The sequence below is a fragment of the Quercus suber genome, unplaced genomic scaffold (genome assembly GCF_002906115.3).
Source record: "Quercus suber isolate HL8 unplaced genomic scaffold, Cork oak 2.0 scaffold_317, whole genome shotgun sequence".
Lineage (NCBI taxonomy): Eukaryota > Viridiplantae > Streptophyta > Magnoliopsida > Fagales > Fagaceae > Quercus > Quercus suber.
In genome coordinates, this window is record NW_027069772.1 from 446,910 (window position 1) to 467,847 (window position 20,938).

Sequence of the window (20,938 nt, forward strand, 5' to 3'; positions counted from 1 at the left end):
ACGTATGATGAAAAGAAAAGAAATCAGTTTTTCTTCACAAGGAGAAGAAGAAGGATTTTTCTTTGGGAATCAATGTACAAAAGGACTGATTGAGACACCACATTTCTTGGGCACCAAGTGGAATTGAGATGAAAATTAAAGGTATTCTCAAGTTTTGGTTTTGAATTTCACTTCATCAAGGTACGCTTCCTATTCTTTGTTCTATAATTCAATGTTACGTGTTATCTCTCATAAATGAAGTAGATCCGTAATTGTTACTTCTGCTGTGTGTTTTGTATGAGGTATAAAACCAGATTTTCCAACAATAATTTCTCCTTCTTAACATCACCCTTATATCACTTTCTATCAAGTGTAGCTAACCAAATCATACTAAATACTTCCTTTCAACTGTTGATATTAAATTGATAAATATCAAAGTTATTTACAGGTTAACTTACTTTATTTACATAACAATTTATTGGAAACCATTTGATTTTTAAAATGAATTGGAAGATAAAAGAAGCAAGTGACTAGAATGCTAGTTGTAATGGGTAAAAACTAACCCATCACATTAAATTTGTAGGACAAAATTTAGCTGCAAAATTGGTTATAAGTTAAGAAGAATCTGGTTGCCTTAAACTTTACTTAATAAAATAAACATTATTACATATTTTGAAATTTAACCGTTGAATTACATGTTCTTTACTTTCTTAATACACCTCAAATTTTGCGTCAATCGGATATTATTTATTATATAATCTACATGCTTATATTTTATATTTTAAATTACAATAACTTGCAATTTAAATACTTTATTGATAACATAACTACTAATCTTTAATTTTCTAGAAATTTTGCAAGCATGGAGGATATAAGAAGAAAATGTAATCCAATAGTTGTTTTGTCAAAATTCATCTCCAATAAAAAGATATTGAGTAAAGTTGTAGCTTAAAACTACAATCAATTTTATAACTGAACTTTGTTCAAATTTATATTACAAAACTTGGAAATAATGATCCCACTAAAGAATATTACAGTTGGAATGCTTAGTTGTCTTTCCTTTGATGCAAAAAGATTGCTCGACCCTTGAAATGGGGGCTTGAGTGGAAGGGTATTTAATATTAGATAAAATTTAGTTACAAGCTTAGTGGTAGCAATTGACTATAACTTTCACTAAAAAAATTATTAAAACTATATATTTTAAAAAATCTAACCATCGAATTACATGTTCTTTATATATTTAACATGTATATCAAATTTCATGCTAATTGGATATTATTTACTATTCAACTCATAAATTTATTTTTTATACTCAATTTTAGATCAACTACAAAATTTTGAAATTTAAACATATAAATTTTAGACTACAAAATTTGAAATTTGAAATTTAAAATTTAAACATTTAATTGATGACATAGCTATTAATCTTTTAAAAATTTTGCAAGCATGAAGGATATAAGAAGAAATGTAATCTAATGTTAGATTTGTTAAAATTCACATCTAATAAAAAAAAAATTTTGAATGGAGTTGTAGCCAAATTTTATCCTTAAATATTTATAGAGGGGTTTGGAACTTGGAACTCCTTAATTCTATTAGGAACTCATGGGTAAAACTCTCTCTTGAAAATCAACTTGCAAGAGAAGGGTATCCAAGAGCTTATATACACAATGTTTAAGTTTACACTTAAGTAATGTGGGATACTAGGATCATAACAAATTTTCCATATAAATATTTAATATTTATAGAGGGGTTGGGAACGTGGAACTCCTTAATTCCCCCTATTAATGGGGTTTTTGGTAAAGGATTTTGTCCAATCATGCTTCCTTTGGTTAGAATCAAGGAATGAGTTAGGTTAGGATTTGATTCTACTATCCCTACTGTGGATTCCCTCAATATAATGGGTTACCATAAGGTTGCATGGATCTCAGTAACAAGTTGGCAATTTGTAGATTTGATGTATGAATTATTATTCCATTTGGGAAAAAAAATAATGAAGCAAAAGATACATGAAAGTTTAGTGTCATCCAAAAAGAAACATGAGCATTACGCTCGAGATTCATACAACCCATATGTCAAAAAACAAAAACAAAAACAAACAAATAATATATCTTAAAAGGATTAAAATTTTCTAAAATATATATATATTTTTTACTAAAACTATATATCCATTTTTGACTTATATTCAAATTAAATCAAATTATATGGGTTCAAGTTATACATAATGTAACTTAACAAAAATTACATATTATTTAGGCCATAAATTTCTAAAAGATATTATGGTTAAAATATGTCAACTATCTATTAATATTGTATTATTACACATTTATGATTTACCACATTCTATCTCTCTCTCTCTCTCTCTCTCTCTCTTATTTATTACAACTAAAAAAATATATAGGTATTGTTCGTTTTGGGAAACTCTAGTACTCCCACACGAATTTGCTCAATTCCACATCGGGGAGAGACGCCTCCCACTCATGCCTTATAAGCCTTTAGCCTAAGAATGAGTATACCACTACTATACATGTGTAAATGATAAAATAGTGTGAGTAATAGGTTTATATTATAATATTTATAAGAATCACTATTAACAAAATGGTTGCATTACATATATGATATACCCACCTCAAAGGAAAACCAATATTGCTAGTGGGAAATTTCAAATTTCCCTCCCGCAAGGGAAAAAAAAAAGAGCACTATGCATTAGCATTTAGATATGCAAAGAAAGACTTATTTTACATACTTAAAGAATTACTTTATTTATTTTATTACAATAGTATTCTACAAATCACCCAATGTATTACAAGTAACAATGATATGCATAATTGAGTAATGCAAATCATTAGATAAAATAATAAATTTCATTAGAAATTCACTTTGGCTAGAATGTAAGGTGTTCATATATAATATATATATATATAATGATTTTTTTTTTTTTTTTTGATGATGAGAAACCCCAGAGAACGTGCAGAGCATCCAAGGTGTTCTTATATATTGGAACAAGGTTGAAACTTGAATGCAAGTATGTAGCCACTTGAAACCAACGAAAACTTTAGAGTGAAGCAAATACATAATTAAAAAATGACAGTAGAACTAACAAAATAAATTAAAGATCAAATTGTGTTTGACAAAAAGGGATAAAGGGAAAGATATACAGAATGAGATTATCTAGCAAAATTAAATGAAAACTTGTCATACTTTCACGTGTTCAGTTGCTATATTGTAAAATTGTTCAGCATTTAAAATCATCTGAAGTTTACGGTCATAAGAGAATGTAGGAGAAACCAGTTAAAGGAAAATGAAAGCAATTCCAAAACTAGGAATTAAGAAAAACTACTTTCATTGTAGCCCTCTAAAAAACTACTAACATTAACTATAATTTGATCAAGTTGGACACAAGTTTGATGATTTAAGATTTAAGAGAGAGAGAGAGAGAGAGAGAGAGAGAGAGAGAGAAATATGGAACAAATATATGAGCATCAAATATTAAATCAATCGATCAGTAAATCTCACCTCTATCTCCTCTATCATCCTTCGCTCCCTCTCACCACAAGTTTGTATGTGGGACATGTTAATCTGGATTTGCTGTGTTTGTGGCTGTTTGGTGGTGGTGGGTAATAGGCAGTGGTGGTGGCGAGTTAGCGACGATAATGGATTGGCTGGGTTTTGCTTGTGACTGTTGGGTGGGTTTGAATCGGCCGGCTGCTTTAAGTTTCGGTGGTTGCTGGGTTGGTTTCTTTAAGTTTCAGTGGTTGTTATTGGGGGTTTGTTTGAGTTTCGGTTGCTGGGGTTTGTTCGCGGTGGTGGTGGATGATTTTGTTCGAGGAGTTTTGGGTGCTCTCAACTTTAATTTTGGGTTGAGTTTTGGAATTGAATCAGAGGTGGTGGTGGGTGATGCATTGTTTTTGGGTGGAGTTTTGGGTTTGAATCGGACTGGGTTGCTCGGCAGTGGTGCATTATTTTTATTTGAACGTTGGGTGTTGATGTGTTGTTTGGATTGTTTTAGAGGAAGAGATAGAAACAGAGTGGAACAAAGAGAAAGTGTTGAAGAGGAAGAAAGAGAAACTTTAACCATCGTATTTGAATTTTGAAAATCTTGCGTCGTATCAAATTTCGCTGTTTATTATTTGATTAATAATCTTATTTTTTATACACAATTTTTAAATTATAAAAACTTAAAATTTTAAAATTTATAATAATATAGCAATTAATTTTTAATTTTTTAAAATTTAGCAAATATAAAGAATATAATAACAACATACAACCTAATGGTTGAATTTTTAAAATTCATACTAAATATAAAATATATGAAGAGTTGTGTTTTTGTTCTTCCCTGTTTACCAAAAAAAAAAAATATATATATATATATATGAAGAGTTTGAAGTGTTTCTCCTTATTAAAAAAGTAGGGTTAAAAAGTAAGAAATGAGATATTGGGTCTGTTTGGATAACACTTATTGTTACTGAAAGTTGCTAAAAACTGATTGTTGCTGAAAACACTGTAGCAAAATAATTTTTAAATGTGTGAATAGTGTTGTGAGACCTACTTTTAATATTAAATATTCATAACAGTGCATGAACAGTACACGCACAGTACATGCACAGTGAATTTTGTCCCCCAAAATCAATAAAGCCGCCAAAAAAAAAAAAAAAAAAAAAAAGGAAGAAAACGTGAAACTGAAAACGTGCCACAACTTAACATGCTATCCAAACCCATACATTGGGTGATTTGTAGAATACTANGTTTTTTTCCGGTCTAGCAAAAAAAAAAAAAAAGGGAAACTCATAAAAGGATTGAATCTAAGGCAAGAATGTCAAGCGTTTCCATAGTTTCAATTTAATGTACGTATCAGGTTCCACAGTGCTTGCATTTTATCTTTTTGTTAATTGTGCAGAGTGCAGAAAGAACAGCTGAGCAACCCTGAAGTCCCGTCCAATAACCATCCATGAAATGTTAAAGGTTTTATATCATTCACACCCTTTACATATATGTCTTTGTGTATGTATTTAGGTTTTGGTATTTGTTTTGGAGGGTCTTGCGATGATTGATATCCTGTAGGTTTGTGTTGTGTTGGATCAAAGCCCAGCTTCTTGTCTTAACAAAGTGAGCTAGGACGAGATGATAAAAATGGGTGACGATGTCTTCAAACTAGCTACCATGGGTATTCTACTCTTTTCTTTATTCCATTTTCTTTTTTCCACATTCTTCTTTAATCTACTCTCTCAGTATTTGAACTTGTTATACTTCCATGTGATTTTTGTGATGTGACTTCTGTTGATTTGGACGAGTCACTTGTGATTAGTATTGATTTTGGTGAAATGGATCTTCTTTGTTTGTTTTGAAAGTATGAATATATAAATTTTGCAGGGAAAAAAAAAGTAATAAAAGAGTTTCATAATCATTCATTGTTGCTGTTGAGATGTTTAGATGCTAATTGCAATTGTTCTATTTACAAAACAATTTCATATTGGGTTTCAGAAGATACCAACAATTGTCTTACTCTGATAAACTAAATAATTTTAGCTGCCTAAATGTAATGATTTCAACTTTGAAGATATATACTGTTTGAACAACTTTTGAGAATTGAGTACTTAAGTACAACTTGAATTTTTAAAGATATTGTTAGGCTTTTAATTTAACAAAATAACAAATTAGCCACCAAAAAAAAAAATCCTCTACCTCAACTGATATGTAGCCATGAAGAAATAATTCTAATGCTGACTTATCTATTCCTAATACTATATGTACAGATAAGTGATGAATATGAGAGTCAGAAATAAATGAACTTCCTAGCTTGTTTGATAGACAATCATCACAATTGAGCAGTAGGACATGCAAGGGTTTTTATTTTTTATTTTTATTTTATTAACAAATAAATTGAAAATCTACTTGATTAGTTTATTCAGAAATATAACCTATTATTAATTTGGTGCCTTTGTTGCTTATGTAGATTGATAGAAATGGTACTGAGTAGCATTCGTAGTTTATGTTTTTGTATGACCTTTTCAATTTTTCCCCCGTTTAAATTATTATTATGTGCTGTCTTTTTTGTTAACGTTGATTGATTAAAATAATACAGTTTAGAGTATTCTTCTTTTTAAATTAATAATTTATTCTGCTCGAATGGATAAATATTATTAGATAGTAGACTTTTCTTTGTGTTGCTTTGGGATTTATATAATCTAAATGATATTGCTAATGGTTTGTTGGAAATTGGAAATCAAAAGGTTTAGCGTCCATTTGGTACATCATCTCAAATACATGTTTTCAGTTTTTAAACAATATTACATGTATTTCTACACACTTTTTCACCTATACGTATTTTCAAAAAAATTGAAAACTGTTGTTTAAACACCTGTACTAAATGGGCCCGACTTTTGTACTTGGGGGCCTTTTAAGGATATGCTACCTTTGATTAATTTTCATTTGCCACTGACCATTGAATTTCTGTAGTTCTTTTTGTTTTGAACAGGTATCACTTTTGCTTCAATTATTTGAGAATCTTACTTGTTGCTGTAGGGATTACTTTTGTGAGTCTTATATTGATGAGGGATAGCTTTGTGGATTTGTTTTAATCATTCTTTTTTTTTTTTTTTTTTTTTTTTTTTTCACCTTTAACTGTTTCCTTTGTCCAACAATGTACCATTTTGTTCTCTTATCTTCTTACTCTTAGAACTCATGTTCTTCGCAATACTTAACTAAAAATCTTGTTCTCCTATGTTGACCATGTTTGGAAATTTAGGACTATGGCCATGTTTGATGGGAAGAATGACAATGCTTATCAAGACCAGGAGGGTTTAATAACAAGAGGCTGACAATGACATTGAAGGGGAAGTTAACTAACTTGGGCAAATTGACAGAATTTCTATCATTCATTACAGGTGTGCTATCATTCACTTTATAGGTTTGCCATTATTCACACCCTTTACATATATTTTTTGCATATGTATTTATGGTTTTGGTTATGGGGGGTCTTGTGATGATTGATATCATGTAGGTTTGTTTTTGTTGTGTGTACCGTTGGATCAAAGCTCAGCTTTTCTCTTGACAAAGTGAGCTGGGGGGAGGAGATAAAAATGGTTGACCAAGTCTTCAAACAAGCTACCATGGGTATTCTACTCTTTTCTCTATTCCCTTTCTTTGTCCCACAATTGTCTTCTATCTACTCTCTCAATGTTTCAACTTGGTTATACTTTCATGTGATTTTGGTGAAATGATTTTGTTGGTTTGGACATCCTTAGTCACTTGTGATTAGTTCTGATTTTTGTCAAATGGATCTTCCTAGTTTGTTTTTTATGAATATATAAATTTTGCAGGAAAAAAAGAAAAAAAGAAAGACAAAAATGAGTTTTTTAATCATTGTAAGTCTTGTGTTGACTTCCTTGTTCAGTGTTTAGATGCTAATTGCAATTGTTCTATTTACAAATTAATTTCATATTTTGTTTTAGAAGATACCAACAATTGTCTTACTTTATGAAAATTAGACTGTGTTTGTTTTGGCTTCAAATCATTTCCGGAAATGCTTTTCCGTAAATGGGGTGTTTGGTTGCGCATGAAAAATAAATTTTCCGAAAATTGGTTTCCTTTGACCGTGTGTTTTATGGCTTTGACCCAGAAATTGGTTTCCATTTCTATTTTTACTTCAAATTATTTTCGGGTCTTAGATGCGGAGAGAGAGAGAGAGAGAGAGAGAGTTACTAATCGCACCCCAGCACCGACGCCACCATCTAGATCATCACCACCCAAGACTGATCCACCCAAAACCGATTTCATCGGCGCCGATGTTACCGATCTCGTTCTCGTTCTCGACCCAGTGCTCATCGGCACTGCCGATCTCGTCGTCTTGATCTCGTCGCCTAGACCGATCTCCTCCCTCTCTCAGTTTGACCGGATTGTGGAGTTTAACCAAATGTTGTTGTTTTGATTTTTGTTTTTTTAAGTTTATATATTGAAATTTTCTATTATAAAATTTGTTTGGTAGCTGAGAAAATAGATGAGAAAATGTGAAAAATTAGAATTTTCAGAACACAGCCAAACACCAAAAAATATTTTCCAAAACATTTTTTGAAATGCAACCAAACACTTGAAAATATTTTCCTTTCCCGAAAATAGCATTTCTAGAAAATATTTATTTTCCGGAAAATATTTTACATGAACCAAACACAACCTTAAATAATTTTAGTTTCCTAAATGTAATGAGTTCAACTTTGAGGGTATATACTGTTTGAGCCTTGAGGACATAATTTTTTACCTTAGATGATGTATAAGGAAGACCAAACAGAAAATTGTTGTTGGTTATGTTCTTGGATTGTAAGTAACTAAGTAGTTGTTTGAATGTACTATTTTTAATCTTTGAGTTATTAGTTTTTAATTTTTTTTCCTCAAAGCAGATTATAGATGCATTTGAAGCTATATCAACTATGTTATTGCCAACCTAATGCCATGCTTTGCTATTGAGAAGTCAAGATTAAAAGAAAAGAATGAGAAATTTAAAACTGATATTGCTGTTATGTTGGTCCTAGGAAAAGGTTATCATGTTTTTTATTTTTGGGTAAGTTACACATACACCTGGTGGGTCTTGAACTCAGAAATTCACCTTTTATTGGTTTAAAAGACAAGGACGTGAGCACATTGACAAAAGCAGACAAAGCTTTTCATTCTGTTTTTCCCATCTCCTTTTCCTTAAATTAATTTCTTGGCTTCCATATAGAGGAAGCAAGCCAACAATGTGCTTGGCAAAATAGAATTGTATCACTCGAATTGAAATTGGGTTGCCTAAATTATTGATATCAAGGGGCCTCCAATCCTATTTGTTTCTAAAACCGAAGCCCAGTTCCATATTGAAAAGTGAAGTATGAGGGCATTTGAGCTTAAATTTGGAAGCCAAGAAATTGTTCTAAAAGAAAGGGAAAAAAATTAGAAGTCTCATTTCTTGTTTACACCACTGTATATCCATGGTACCATAGTGGTTTTTATGGCCCGTTTGGATTGAGGGGAAAAGGAGAGGGAGTGGAGGGGAGTAGAATAAAGTTGGCTAAAAATAGGCTAATTTTGAGTCAAATTTGCTTTGCTCTACTCTACTTTCCCTCCCTTTCTCTCAATCCAAACAGACCATTAAGCTTAAGTTTGGAGTCCATGGCTTTTAGTTTTCATGCCATGTAATCTACTAATGTAACTAAGATTTTGGTAGTTTTTTTAGTTCAGTTTTCATTACTCTATCAATTATATCTAGTGGTCTATTTGCGTTATTTATATGTATTTGCAATTGTTAATAGTTTTGAAAGAAATTATTTACAGTTTTAATGAGGGAGGAGACTGTATGTTAGAAACAATCTTTTATGAAGATACCTTAGAAGAAATTAATGATGTTGAGATGCTTGAGTTTGAGGAAGTAGAATTTGAGCATAATTGGGTTTACACATATTGCATATTTGAGCATATGCTAATGTTTGATATGTATTCCTTTATTTATTTTTTGCTGGATACTTTGATATATATTCATCAGTTTTTGAAGAAGGAAACTTGTTTATGCTACTAATATAGCTATTGGCTAGCCTCTTGACATTCTGAAGGCTTGTGTGCTCGTTAGGAGGAGAAGATAATCGGCAAGTGATAGTGCGAAAAAGTCTAGAATCACTAAATTTTCACAATTTCTTGCCACAATTGTGATGTGACAAGGTGTGACTGATATAGAAAAAATAGTGGGTCCATGTGTAAGTGATGGTTAATTACTTATAGTCTGTCACGTCAGAGTTGTAGCAAAAAAATTTTGGAATAATTTATGGTCCTAGAACTACTCGTTGTACTGCAGCCACCTAAGATCAGCCATCCGAATTTGTTGGGAACCATTTTCAATATTTTAAGGAGCCACTACTTACCCAAATTATCCAAACAAGAAGAATGATTGACTAGTTTTTGAATGATAGTTAGGCTTGAGATATGAGGGCCACTAGATGATAAGAAATATTTGGTGCATTTTTTTTCTTGGCATTTATCCATACATTATTTCCCATTACCCAAAAGATCAAGTGATGAATTGTACTTGCAAACACCGTATAATTATGGAAAATACCCCATTAGATTCAATGTTCTTATTCCAAGATAAAGAATACGAGAAGCTATGTTTGTTGAACCAAGTTTCCATTAATTCTATTATCTTTGCCAATGAACATTCCTCTTGGTTATTTGGAGCTCATGAACTAAAACATATTTCAAGCTGGCTGGTCCGATTCAGGAATCATGATAACTCCCAAGTCATTTGTGAAAATGTAGAGTTAGTTTTGGCTCTAGTCTCAACATCGAGACCAGAATGTGTTCCTCAGAACTGGTATGCTGTAAAAGTACCACCAAGTAGTAACTCGTAAGGGACTTTTGACTTCTGGAAGTAGGACCATATTCACTTTGAAGGGAAATTTCTCTTTAGTTCAAAGCGGCTCTCTTTTTAGTTCATTCTCACGTGAAAGTGGGCTGAGTGATGGCCTTAAATGGCTAAATCAGCCACTATTAAATTCTGTCACGAAGTCTGGATCTTGCTGAGTTCAAAACCAAGACCGAGGCACTACAAGACTAAGCTAAGACCAATAGCATGAGGTCTACAATTTAAATCGATCAAATGAGTCTCGAGATTTAAGACCGGCAGATTTTATATTCTAAATTCTTCGCATGGCTTTTTAAGGTTTGGTGAGGTTAACATGTTCTTCTTATGTCCAATTAAATACAGAATGCATAATGAAATTATTTTTTCCAAAAGATTTGGATATCATATTATTCAATAGAAAACATGACATATAACAATTTCAAATGATTGTACAAAATCTAAAAATAAAACTAAATTTCAGTATTTCAGAATAAGTTGAAAGCTTCCTGCCTTGGAACTCAAATTGTTTACAATACAATATATATATATATATATATAACGTAAGCAAAGCAATAGACATAAACAATACTGGAAAACAAAATTAATCTTTAACCCACTAAACTTTCATAACAACAATCATAAGCCTCTTTGAAAAGTCTTCAACTTAATTAGTTCTATTTCTCACCATTCAAACGCTTCATCCAAATATATGCGCATAGGGTTAATCCAAGTGCAGTTGATGGGTTCTTCTCCGTGAGATGAAGTCCTACACGAATGATCTTTGCAAAAGTAGTGGTATTTCTTAGTTCTGAAAGAGTAGAATACATTACTGTTACCTTGAATTGTTGGCATGTAAATCATATTTCTCATACCTTTAATCACAGCCAATTCTGAGAAAGAACCTCCAGAACTAACATAGAGCAATTTATTTCCCATATTTCTCTTTGGACGCCATTTCATTCTTGGCCCAATCGAGGAGAGATTTAATGAGAAAATGAAAAAAGATGGTTCATTATCGTGGAGCTCAAACACTGCTAAAAGCTTCCCAATACTTTCCAACAAATAACTTCTGTGGAGTGAACCATGTAACTTTTCCGGAAGAATAGAAGAATGATATATCCATCGACACAAGTATTCATTATTAGTATCTAGTGCTCTCATGTATTTCTGCAGATCAAATACTCCCACCCGTCCTGCGTGACCTAACCAGTAACACTTTCCTTTGTATAATAGGGGACTGCAACTAGATATACCATAAGGTTCAAATCCTTGTATAAATTCGCGTATGGTCCAATACACCTCACCACGCCTAATGATGCCAAATTTTGCTCCATTGAATGTGATTCCAAAAACAAAACAGTCTATAGAGTCTGGAGGAGAAGAAAAGCACATTGTTTGAAATGCATCTTCTTTGGGATATCTAGGAAGTTCTATTTTGATCCTGTTGAAGGGATGGAAAAAGAAGATACTGCAATCTTTTTGAGATAAGAGCAGCCACCCATACTTTGAAAAACGAATAGATGCACCTTGTAATTCTGGTATGTGCATTTGATAAGTGTTATTTTGTATTGGGTGAAAAAATTTGCATTTGTGATTATCCAAGGAGATCAAACATGGAGATTGAGAATGTGGGGAATCCATTAGAGGTAGTAGTGGCCGACTGATGGGAGTAATTAATCGCCATGATTTGCAAATGGCATGAAAAGCTAAGAGGTCCCAAACAAAGAGGTGTGCTGAAACTAGACAAAGAACATCTTGTGGAAGCTCAGACCATGACCCATTTTGCCCTTCTTCCTTTTCTTCGTCTTGCTTGAAAGATTGAACATATTTGTTGAGGTTCTGTATTAACCTTTTTAGTTAGAAAAAACAATAATAATCAAAAGGCCAAATTAGGGGTGTGCAGTTAACCCCCATAACTGACCCAATTCAACTTAACTCACCGAGTTGGGAGTTGGGTTGGATTTGGGTCATAAGATTTCACAAATCCGCATAATCCGACCGACATATATTTAATAGATATTTAATAATATATTATACAATTTTATTATTTACTTTTTTGCTCCTCTTTCTAAATAAAATGCAACCCTAAGTTCTCCCCATATAGTTTGTATTAATTTGGTGTTATACTCAAGATAATTTGGTTTTAAATTTACTCTTATTTGTTGTGCATTTTTTTAATGCTCAATTTAACAACAACAACAACAATAATAATAATAATAATTTTTTTTTTATTAAAAGAAAACACTATTCAACCCATGCATCTAACATACCATGGTGGACTAGGTTGAAAAACCCTCAACCTAACCCAACCCATCCCATACATATCCCTAGATTAAATAATGAGATAAAGTAAATCTTTATAGCTTTTAATATAAATAGAGAACACGAGAATTATTGAGGAAGAAAAGAAGATTTAAAATCATAGAAAAGGGTACCATCTTCGGTTGAGTGTTATGCTTGTGGTGGTGCAGATGCGGAGGACGTAGAGGGTTGAAGAGCAGCTCAGAGCTGACACCGAATTCCAAATAATAAAGCTGTGTGTTTTTTCGAAATTCCAAGCGTTGGACAAACTCTTTAATTAAAAAAAGGCCTTTAGGTCTGGTCAATATATATATAAACGATGTTAGTCTGGGATTTCCTAATCCTAGCTTGATTGGGATTGCCTAGTCCTAGTTTAAATGGGATTGGGATTTCCTAATCCCAGTTTAATTGGGATTGGGAATAGGGTTTCCTATTAATATTGCGTGGTTGCCTCTCACCGCCTCTAGCTTTTATAAAAACCCCAAACTTTTCTGCTAAACTTTATTGGAAAATCAGAGAATCAGGTAAGATACTAAAAGTTTAGCTAATGTGCAGTGTAAATTTCTTGTTTATTGTTCTTTTCGTAACTTTGACTTTGGATTGTTGTTGGCTTTGTTTCACTTGTAAATTTCTTGTTTATCGTTCTTTCTTCCCTAGAATTCTAATTTTTGAATACTTCCATATTCTAGCAATCAAGGAATTAAACCATTAATGATGCTGTTTTAGAGCCAAAAACCTTGAAGTCATTAATGTTTTTGAGTTCGAACTCAATGTATAGCTAGGAATTGATTGACTGATATTCGATTTTTTCTGCAACCTTATACTTAAATTATTGATGTTTAAATTTTTTTCTGCAACCTTATACTTAAATTATTGATGTTTATAACAGTTTGAGGAATTGATTGGCCGATATTCGATTGCTTAGGTTTCCCATAAGTCAAACACTAGATTAGGTAAAAAGAAAAAGAAAAAAAGATTACCATATTACCATGTTACTTAAAGAACTATAAGAATATTGCTTTACTATAATAAATTACTAGTGTTATTCTCATAATTAAGTTTGAAAAATTAATAACGCATGACTTTTGATTCCAAAAAATTAAAGTACATCGATCAGTGATTGCGAGATAGCTTTATTCTTTGATTATTTTTAGCTTATTATGTGTGATAACAATTTTTTTGAGAAAAAGAATTGTTGGTATAATGACGAGGGAAAGACAGAGATATACAATATATGGAGAGAGCTTTCCTTTCTAGCTAATATACCATTAAAATAACAATGCTATCCTTACTAGTATATCCAAGAAGAATATTGAGCTTCCCAATTCAACCTTTTATTTTGAGTTGAAAGGTATCCAGTGCATTAGGTGGTTAACAGTGACGTTTATAGAAAATTTCTTGAATGTAAAATAATTTAATAAGAATTTCTATACCAATTAAGCTCTTATTTCAACTAAAATTTTGAATTTATTTTCATTAGCCTCGTGTTTTTCATTTTGTGATTTTAAAAACTGCTTAACGCTTTTCTTTTTACTTTTTTTTCACACAGTGACTTAGAAATGGAATCTACAAATAAAATGGAACAGTATATGCAATCTCATCCTCCTATCATCCCTCAATCTTATCCTTGGCTTGTAATTCGTGATGGCAAACATCTAGAAAGGCAAAAAATTTTCAACATATCAAAGGATAAATATTACTCAATAACAATTCCTGAGATGCACAATAAGATGATATGCACTAGCACCAACGAATGGCTGTTGTTAAATGATCTTGATTCAAAGGATCTTTCTCTTTTGAATCTTCATTCGATGGAGGTTTTGCAGCTCCCAAGGTTGGAATCCTTTACGGATTCAGATGTTTGTATTCTATCCCCGCCAACAAGTGAATCCAACCAAGATTATTATGTAATGATCATTCATTGTTCGCCATCCAGATTTTATTTCTGCCAACCTGGTGATGAGGAATTTAGTGAACAAGTGTTTGAATTTGATTTGGAAGAACAAGATGATGAATTTGGAGCAATGTGGATATCTGCTGCAACAATGTTTAGAGGGAAGGTTTACTTTTTGACAACCTTTTCAAGAATAGATCCTGTTTCTGTTTCTGTATTGTTTACTGCTGAATTTGTGGGTTCAAATCTTCATTTTACGAGAATTACAATGGAGGGCTTCCCTCAACCATCACCTCTAGAAATACCCACAACTAATGACTATCTTATTGAATCTGGTGGGGAGCTTTTATATATTTGTAAGATGAGAGGTGGATGGGATGCTAAAATGATTCTTGGCTTCATCATTTTACGAATGAATTTTTTAAGACAAGCATGGGAGGAAGTGAACAACATAGGAGGGTGGACTCTTTTTCTTTCTCAAGATCGTGGTTTGGAGCATAAGGCTATATCTTGTTTTGCAGCAGAAGAAGGAGTTAAGCAGAATTCAATCTATTTTACAAAGCCTTTTGATAGATTCTATTATGTTTTTGACCTAGAAAATAATAGTATTTCAAAGTCTTTACCTTGTCCCATTGTAAGCAAATTTATGTCACGATTGGATTGGGTTTTAATTCCTGTAACAAAGTCATAAGATCAATGCTATATTTGGTAGTTTCATTGGCCCATTTGTGGTAGAGGGTGTGGTTGCCTTTTTTGTTGTCATCGTTGGCCTCACCAGCCACCAGGTCTATTAGTAGGCTCTAGTAGTTCTTCATCGCATGAGAAGAGAATAGAGGTCAATCATTCACACTCAATAGTGTTCGAAAAAAGGCTTGGAGGCATGGCTTATAAAGATAGGCTAGATGGTGTTGACATGAAGCATCATCCAAGTTTTATTTTACATTTGTGATCTAATGTTTGATAGTTTGATCTAACAAAAGCAATCAAATCTTTTGTTAACATCCAAAATTAGGCCACCCTGATTTCACCTTCTAATTTCAGTGTTTGACTATTTTTTTTCATTGTAGCTTTGATTTGTTTCTCTCCCTGCCAACCACCCCTCTTAAAAATAGTGCTTATAATTTTGGTGTCAACATTTGTAAAGCAAAAGGACAATTGTGAACATAAATTTCTTCACTGTCTAATGTAAACCAATTGTTACTTTCAATTCTAAAAATATTGACAAATCTACAAGTTTCAACTTAAGAAGTGAGAATTCTTGCTATTTTGAATTAAACCCAACAACAAATGAAAGCCGAAGAAGATGATAATGCAATTTGTACAATTTTACAATTTTGTTCTCTAAGTTTTCCACACTATGAATCAGTTCAACTGAAAAACAATGTAATTTGTGTTAGAATGATGACTTTATTCCATCACATCGTTTACAAATGTCAACCTTTCCAGAGTGGGAAAGCCAGCAATGAATTGAGTGAGAATATTACATGAAATAGAATGATTTGTACTATTTTTATTTTTGTTCCTTCACCTCAATGTTATTCAACTGGGACCTAAGCTGGTGCCTCCATGATATTTGGAGTTCCAGCCTGAGGCTTTCCATACGGCTTAGCTTGATGCTGAGACCAATAACAATGAGCAGCCAGGACTCGGTTTAAGAGCTCTTGGGGAACAAACTCACTCCTTCTTTGGTGTGGGGCAATTTTTGCTGTGTGAACCACTATTTTGTTCCTTTTCTAGTTTAAATTTTTTACCATGTTCATTTTGCATGTCTAATACGTGGAGATGTTCTTCTTACACGGTATATACATTATACATGGTCTGGCAGGATATACAATGTCCATTTAGCTCATTTTTCTCTTCTTTCTTCTAGATTGTAGCAATTTATTTTAGATTTTATTTTTGTTTATGTGTGATGTACTTCTTATTGAAGAATTGTTTTCTTGGTTTTAATCCTTATTTGAAAGTAGAAGCATAGACAAGAAAAGCTAAGAGGCTGTTTGGTTTATTAGTTTTTATGACTCAATTCTCTGCTTTTATAACTCAATTCTCAAAAATGGTGGGACCCATAACAAAATACTTGTTTGTTTGCACAATTTCTTTGTTTTCATAACTCTGTTTCCAACACTTAATTCTTTATTTTTTGAGTTATGAGTTGTGGAAACTGAAAACAATTTTTCGCTGTTTTCAGTTTTCAATTCTCATAACTCAATGACATTTTTGTAATAAAACAAAAAAGGGGGACCCACTGCCATAAATTCAGCCGCACCTTTTGACTCCCTTTTCACTTTTTTTTTCCCTTTCCTCCTGGGTTGTCTTCTCCACTCCTCCTGGATTTTTTTTTTCACTGGGTTCACCGTCCTTCTTTCTTCCATTTTTTTTTCACCTAGGTTCACCGTCCCTGTTCTTCCTTCTTCTTCTTCTTCTTCTTCTTTTTTCACTGGGTTCAATGACTCACCGAACCCAGTGAAAAAAGAAAAAGAAAAAGAAAAAGAAAAAGCTGCAGTGGGTGACAGAAATGGGGCCCACAAATAGTGTGAAAAATATTAAGTGATGGTGCCAAACAAACATGGTATTTTAGAGTGTTGAGTGATGAATGATGAGTTATGAGTGATGAGTGATGAGTGATGAAAATTGAGTGATGAAAAAAATGTGCCAAACAGCCTCTAAGATTCCCTTAATTTTCTATTATTTTGTCTTGGTAAGGCTTTTATTTTCCCCTTTTTGTTTAGTATTTAGAAATTCATTAGCTTGAATTCAAGCTTGACTCACATTACCAATCAATTATAGAATAAATGATAGACAATTGATGTGTAAAATCCATTTACAATCTAGAACCCAACTATGTTACCTTTCATATTAGGTGAAAGTTGTGTTATTCTACTGAGATTAAGTTCTTGGTCTTAAGTTCTTAAAAGCTTTTGACACGTATACCATTATGTAGGAAGTGCTGCAACCTTGTTTGTAGCAAATCCCTGCTCTTTGTAAAATAGACAAAAAGTTTTAGAAGGGCTAATGCGAATGCTCTTAACATGATATCAAGGTTATGTTAATTACCAAGAGCCTTAAAATATATTCAAGGAAAGAAAATGAAGAACACATTCATTAATGTTGACATAAAAAAAGGGTTATATTTATTGCTTCTCTATAGTAGCCAGGTATATATAATGGCGTTGCTTCATTTATTCTATCAATTGCATTGTTGGTTTAACAAATAGTAGACTTTAGAAATTAAAGTTCTTACCATCGCACATGCTTGGTGCGTTGGTCACTCCACAAGTATAAGTGTTTGTGGGGTGTGGGGGGTAAGAGCCGAGGTTCAATTCTCTATGAGGGAACTTCACACACATATATACTTAGATTAGACTAGAGTAGAAATTATATTTTGTATAAAAAAAAAAAGAAAAAAAAAGAAATTAAAATTCTTGTTTACAAAATATATATACTAAAAATACTATGGTAATGAATGCAGCTGAAGTGGGCCAGTGGTGTTGCCGGTTCAATAGAGATCATCGACATAGTTTACTATCTACAACAATGCCACTGGCATTCACCTTCCGAGCATTCCATCAATGGCATAAAGTTTCTCTCTCCTTCTATTTGAAATGAAAAGAATCTTAATATTTGAAACCCAATACATTTCGTGATTTATATCAAATATTATATTATATTAAAAAATTTAAGGTCTATATAAATTGTAGTATTACATTATTTAAAATTTTAGATATATAGCATCACTTGTTAGATTCAGAAAATATAATCTTAATTAATTATGAAATTGATTCGCTCTTCTCTCTCGGCTCTCTTTCTTTTTAAGGTATGAGTTGGAGTTGCACATGGTTCACATGAGCCTAGACATCAAATTCAAAGACAAAGTTGTTGTTGGGGTCCTCTACAACATTGGTCAGCCCGATCCATTCCTTGCCCAGGTGAAAGATTGATGATTATTGATTCCTTCATGATACTTTTTTGTTGCTAAAACCTATCCTTTTTTTTTTCTCTACAATTCTTCAAAACTATTTTAGAAAATTACATTTTAAAACTAGTTCATGGTTATAACAAATTAAATATTGAAATTTCAAAAAGTAACACATATAGACTGAATGTTTAATTTTTACATTTAAAAATGCTGAGCTTAATAAGTTACACCCCTTAAATTACAAGGTCTCAAACGTAATTTTTTACTCTTTGGTAATTCAATAATTAGAGGGGAGGGGAGATATAAATCATAAACGTCTCTATTGAAAGTATTTGGAAATGTCAATTGAGCTACAAATTAAGTTCTTGATGTAAATATTGATTTTTAATGAAAACAAAATTTAATTTCAGATCTCTCATATGATGTTAAGAGATTATATTTGTAACCTATTTAACATGTAGGTGTACGATTGATAGCCCATTGGTACCAACAGCTTTTGTGGCGGTGTTTAGAATTTGAATCTCATTTCTCCTTTCATGCTTCCTATCTAGCAAGAAATAAAAGAAGAAGGTATTTTGCATATAAGTCAAACAGAAGGAATTGCTTTTCCATTATAAATAGTAAAATTGCTAACAAATTACACACTATTTTTCCTCTCACACACAATAACCCCACATCAGTTAGAATGGGTTTTTTATACAGTAAATATATAATCAAAATTCAATTTCAGTTTATCGAGGATATAGTGTCTATATCTGATACAAAGTAAGAGAGAAACGTGGGCTAGATTAATCCGACAAAAATTCAGACGGGCGGCTACATTAGTTCTTGTTACCCATATGCGGGCTCACTTACTGTTCCTCCATGTTGTGGAGGTGTCCTTTGGATCATTGATAAAAGGGCCAGTTTTCATTTATGCTTATATATATATATATATATACACACATATTTTAAAATTTTCCTGGTATATTTTTCAAGGTACCGATTAGATTCTTAAGTAAAATTGCATTGCCCTCAGGTAAGCACATATAAGAATACAGAGTATATTTGTGCAATGAATCTAGAGAGAAAGAGAGAGAAATGGAGAATCAAGAATGAGAAAATCTGAGATATTTCATTAATTAATCAATAATGAATTACAAGATGTTTATATAGCAGAATCAGAAAATAAACTAACTAATCCCAAAATATGCGGAATAACTAACTACCATTGATCATCTCATCACACCACAGTACACGTGTCCATACACACTAACCAGCTAATCCAAGTATAAAACTACAAGTCGTATCAAGATGCAATAGTCGTTTAGTGTAATATCATTTCTTCCACAAATGCTATGTTTCAGCATATGCTCTGTTTCAGCACTCTGCCTCTTTGCCTGATTTGATAACTCATCTTGAAATGCTTCTATCTATCCTCTCACCATCTCAATTCTGATAGCACAGTCTCGAGGGAACAAGTTCATGCACTTACGAGTGGCAGTCCATGACGTAAGTTGCAGTTTTAATTAACTCATAACTCATATCAATTTAGGTTCTAATTAACTCAATCGATAATATTTTAATATTGTATAAGAAATTAGAAATTGAATTCTATTTAGAGTTGGGTTTAAGTTATATCTGGTGTAACTCTAAGTAATGTTACACCACCCAATAACTTATTATTGAATTAATGTTTTGAAAATCCAACCATTGAATTACATATTCTATATGTTCTTAACATGCATGCCAATTTTCATATCAATCGGATGCTATTTACCATTTGATCCATATACTCATCTTTTATGCATTATTTTAAATTACAAAAATTTGAATTTTAACAATTGATTAATGACATGGTTATTCATTTTTTTATCTCCTTAAAATTTTGCAAGCATGAAGATATATGAAAATAATGTAATCTAACAGTGGATTTGTTAATATTCGCATCCAATTAAAAATATTCGGTGGTGTAACATTGTTTAGAGTTAAAAATTTTCACATCTTTTTTTTTAGAAACAAATTTTCACTTTTTTTTTTTTTTTGGTGAGAATCAATCAAGTTTGTAGCTCTTTATCCTTGCTCATTAATGAACCACATTAATATTCTAATATATATATATATATATATATATTTTTTTTTTAATTGAGTTTAAATTCTATTCTATACATAAACTCTCCATTAAGATCTTGTCACACCATATTTTCTCTAAATAGTAGAATAGATAGTTCCATATACAAACATAATTATAATGAATATTTTTTATAATTACCATAATTATATATTAATAAATATCTTAATAAATACCTATTAATACTACGATAAATATCTATTAATTATAATTATCACAATAAATATATAATTAAAAAATCATCATAAATATCTATTAATAACTCCCATAACTATACAATTTCGTACTTAACATTGAGTATTTCATATATACACGCAATCAAATAAATTTCTATTAATTACAATCATAATTATAAAATTTCACATTTATATAAAAATAAAA

At 31.8% G+C, this 20,938-nt stretch overlaps 3 protein-coding genes across 8 annotated transcripts in view; 2 read left to right on the forward strand and 1 right to left on the reverse strand.

The window, feature by feature from the left end:
* Window positions 1-15,254, forward strand: part of LOC112026406 (uncharacterized) — a 71,668-nt gene extending 56,414 nt beyond the window's left edge. Inside the window, exons 2-7 of one of the 6 annotated variants that reach the window (XM_065782829.1) lie at window positions 4,874-4,938; window positions 5,038-5,140; window positions 6,452-6,509; window positions 6,722-6,860; window positions 6,977-7,089; window positions 14,187-15,254. In XM_065782829.1, coding sequence (XP_065638901.1) covers window positions 14,197-15,222 — 1,026 coding nt within the window. In that variant the 5' untranslated portion in view covers window positions 4,874-4,938; window positions 5,038-5,140; window positions 6,452-6,509; ... (1 more) ...; window positions 6,977-7,089; window positions 14,187-14,196 and the 3' untranslated portion in view covers window positions 15,223-15,254. The other 5 variants (XM_065782832.1, XM_065782828.1, XM_065782830.1 and 2 more) reach the window with 5 other exon arrangements.
* On the reverse strand, window positions 11,011-12,341 carry LOC111994462 (F-box/kelch-repeat protein At1g57790-like). Its single transcript, XM_065782845.1, has 3 exons — window positions 12,277-12,341; window positions 11,209-12,185; window positions 11,011-11,144 (listed from the first exon to the last, which is right to left on the reverse strand). Exons 1-3 carry the CDS (start codon window positions 12,339-12,341, stop codon window positions 11,011-11,013), a joined length of 1,176 nt encoding a protein of 391 aa, XP_065638917.1.
* Window positions 15,255-17,994: 2,740 nt separating the features above from the next.
* On the forward strand, window positions 17,995-19,885 carry LOC136071488 (alpha carbonic anhydrase 6-like). The gene is made up of 4 exons (XM_065782846.1): window positions 17,995-18,110; window positions 18,346-18,457; window positions 19,235-19,352; window positions 19,794-19,885. The coding sequence occupies exons 1-4, from the start codon at window positions 17,995-17,997 to the stop codon at window positions 19,883-19,885; spliced, it is 438 nt and encodes a 145-aa protein (XP_065638918.1).
* Window positions 19,886-20,938: the final 1,053 nt, after the last annotated feature.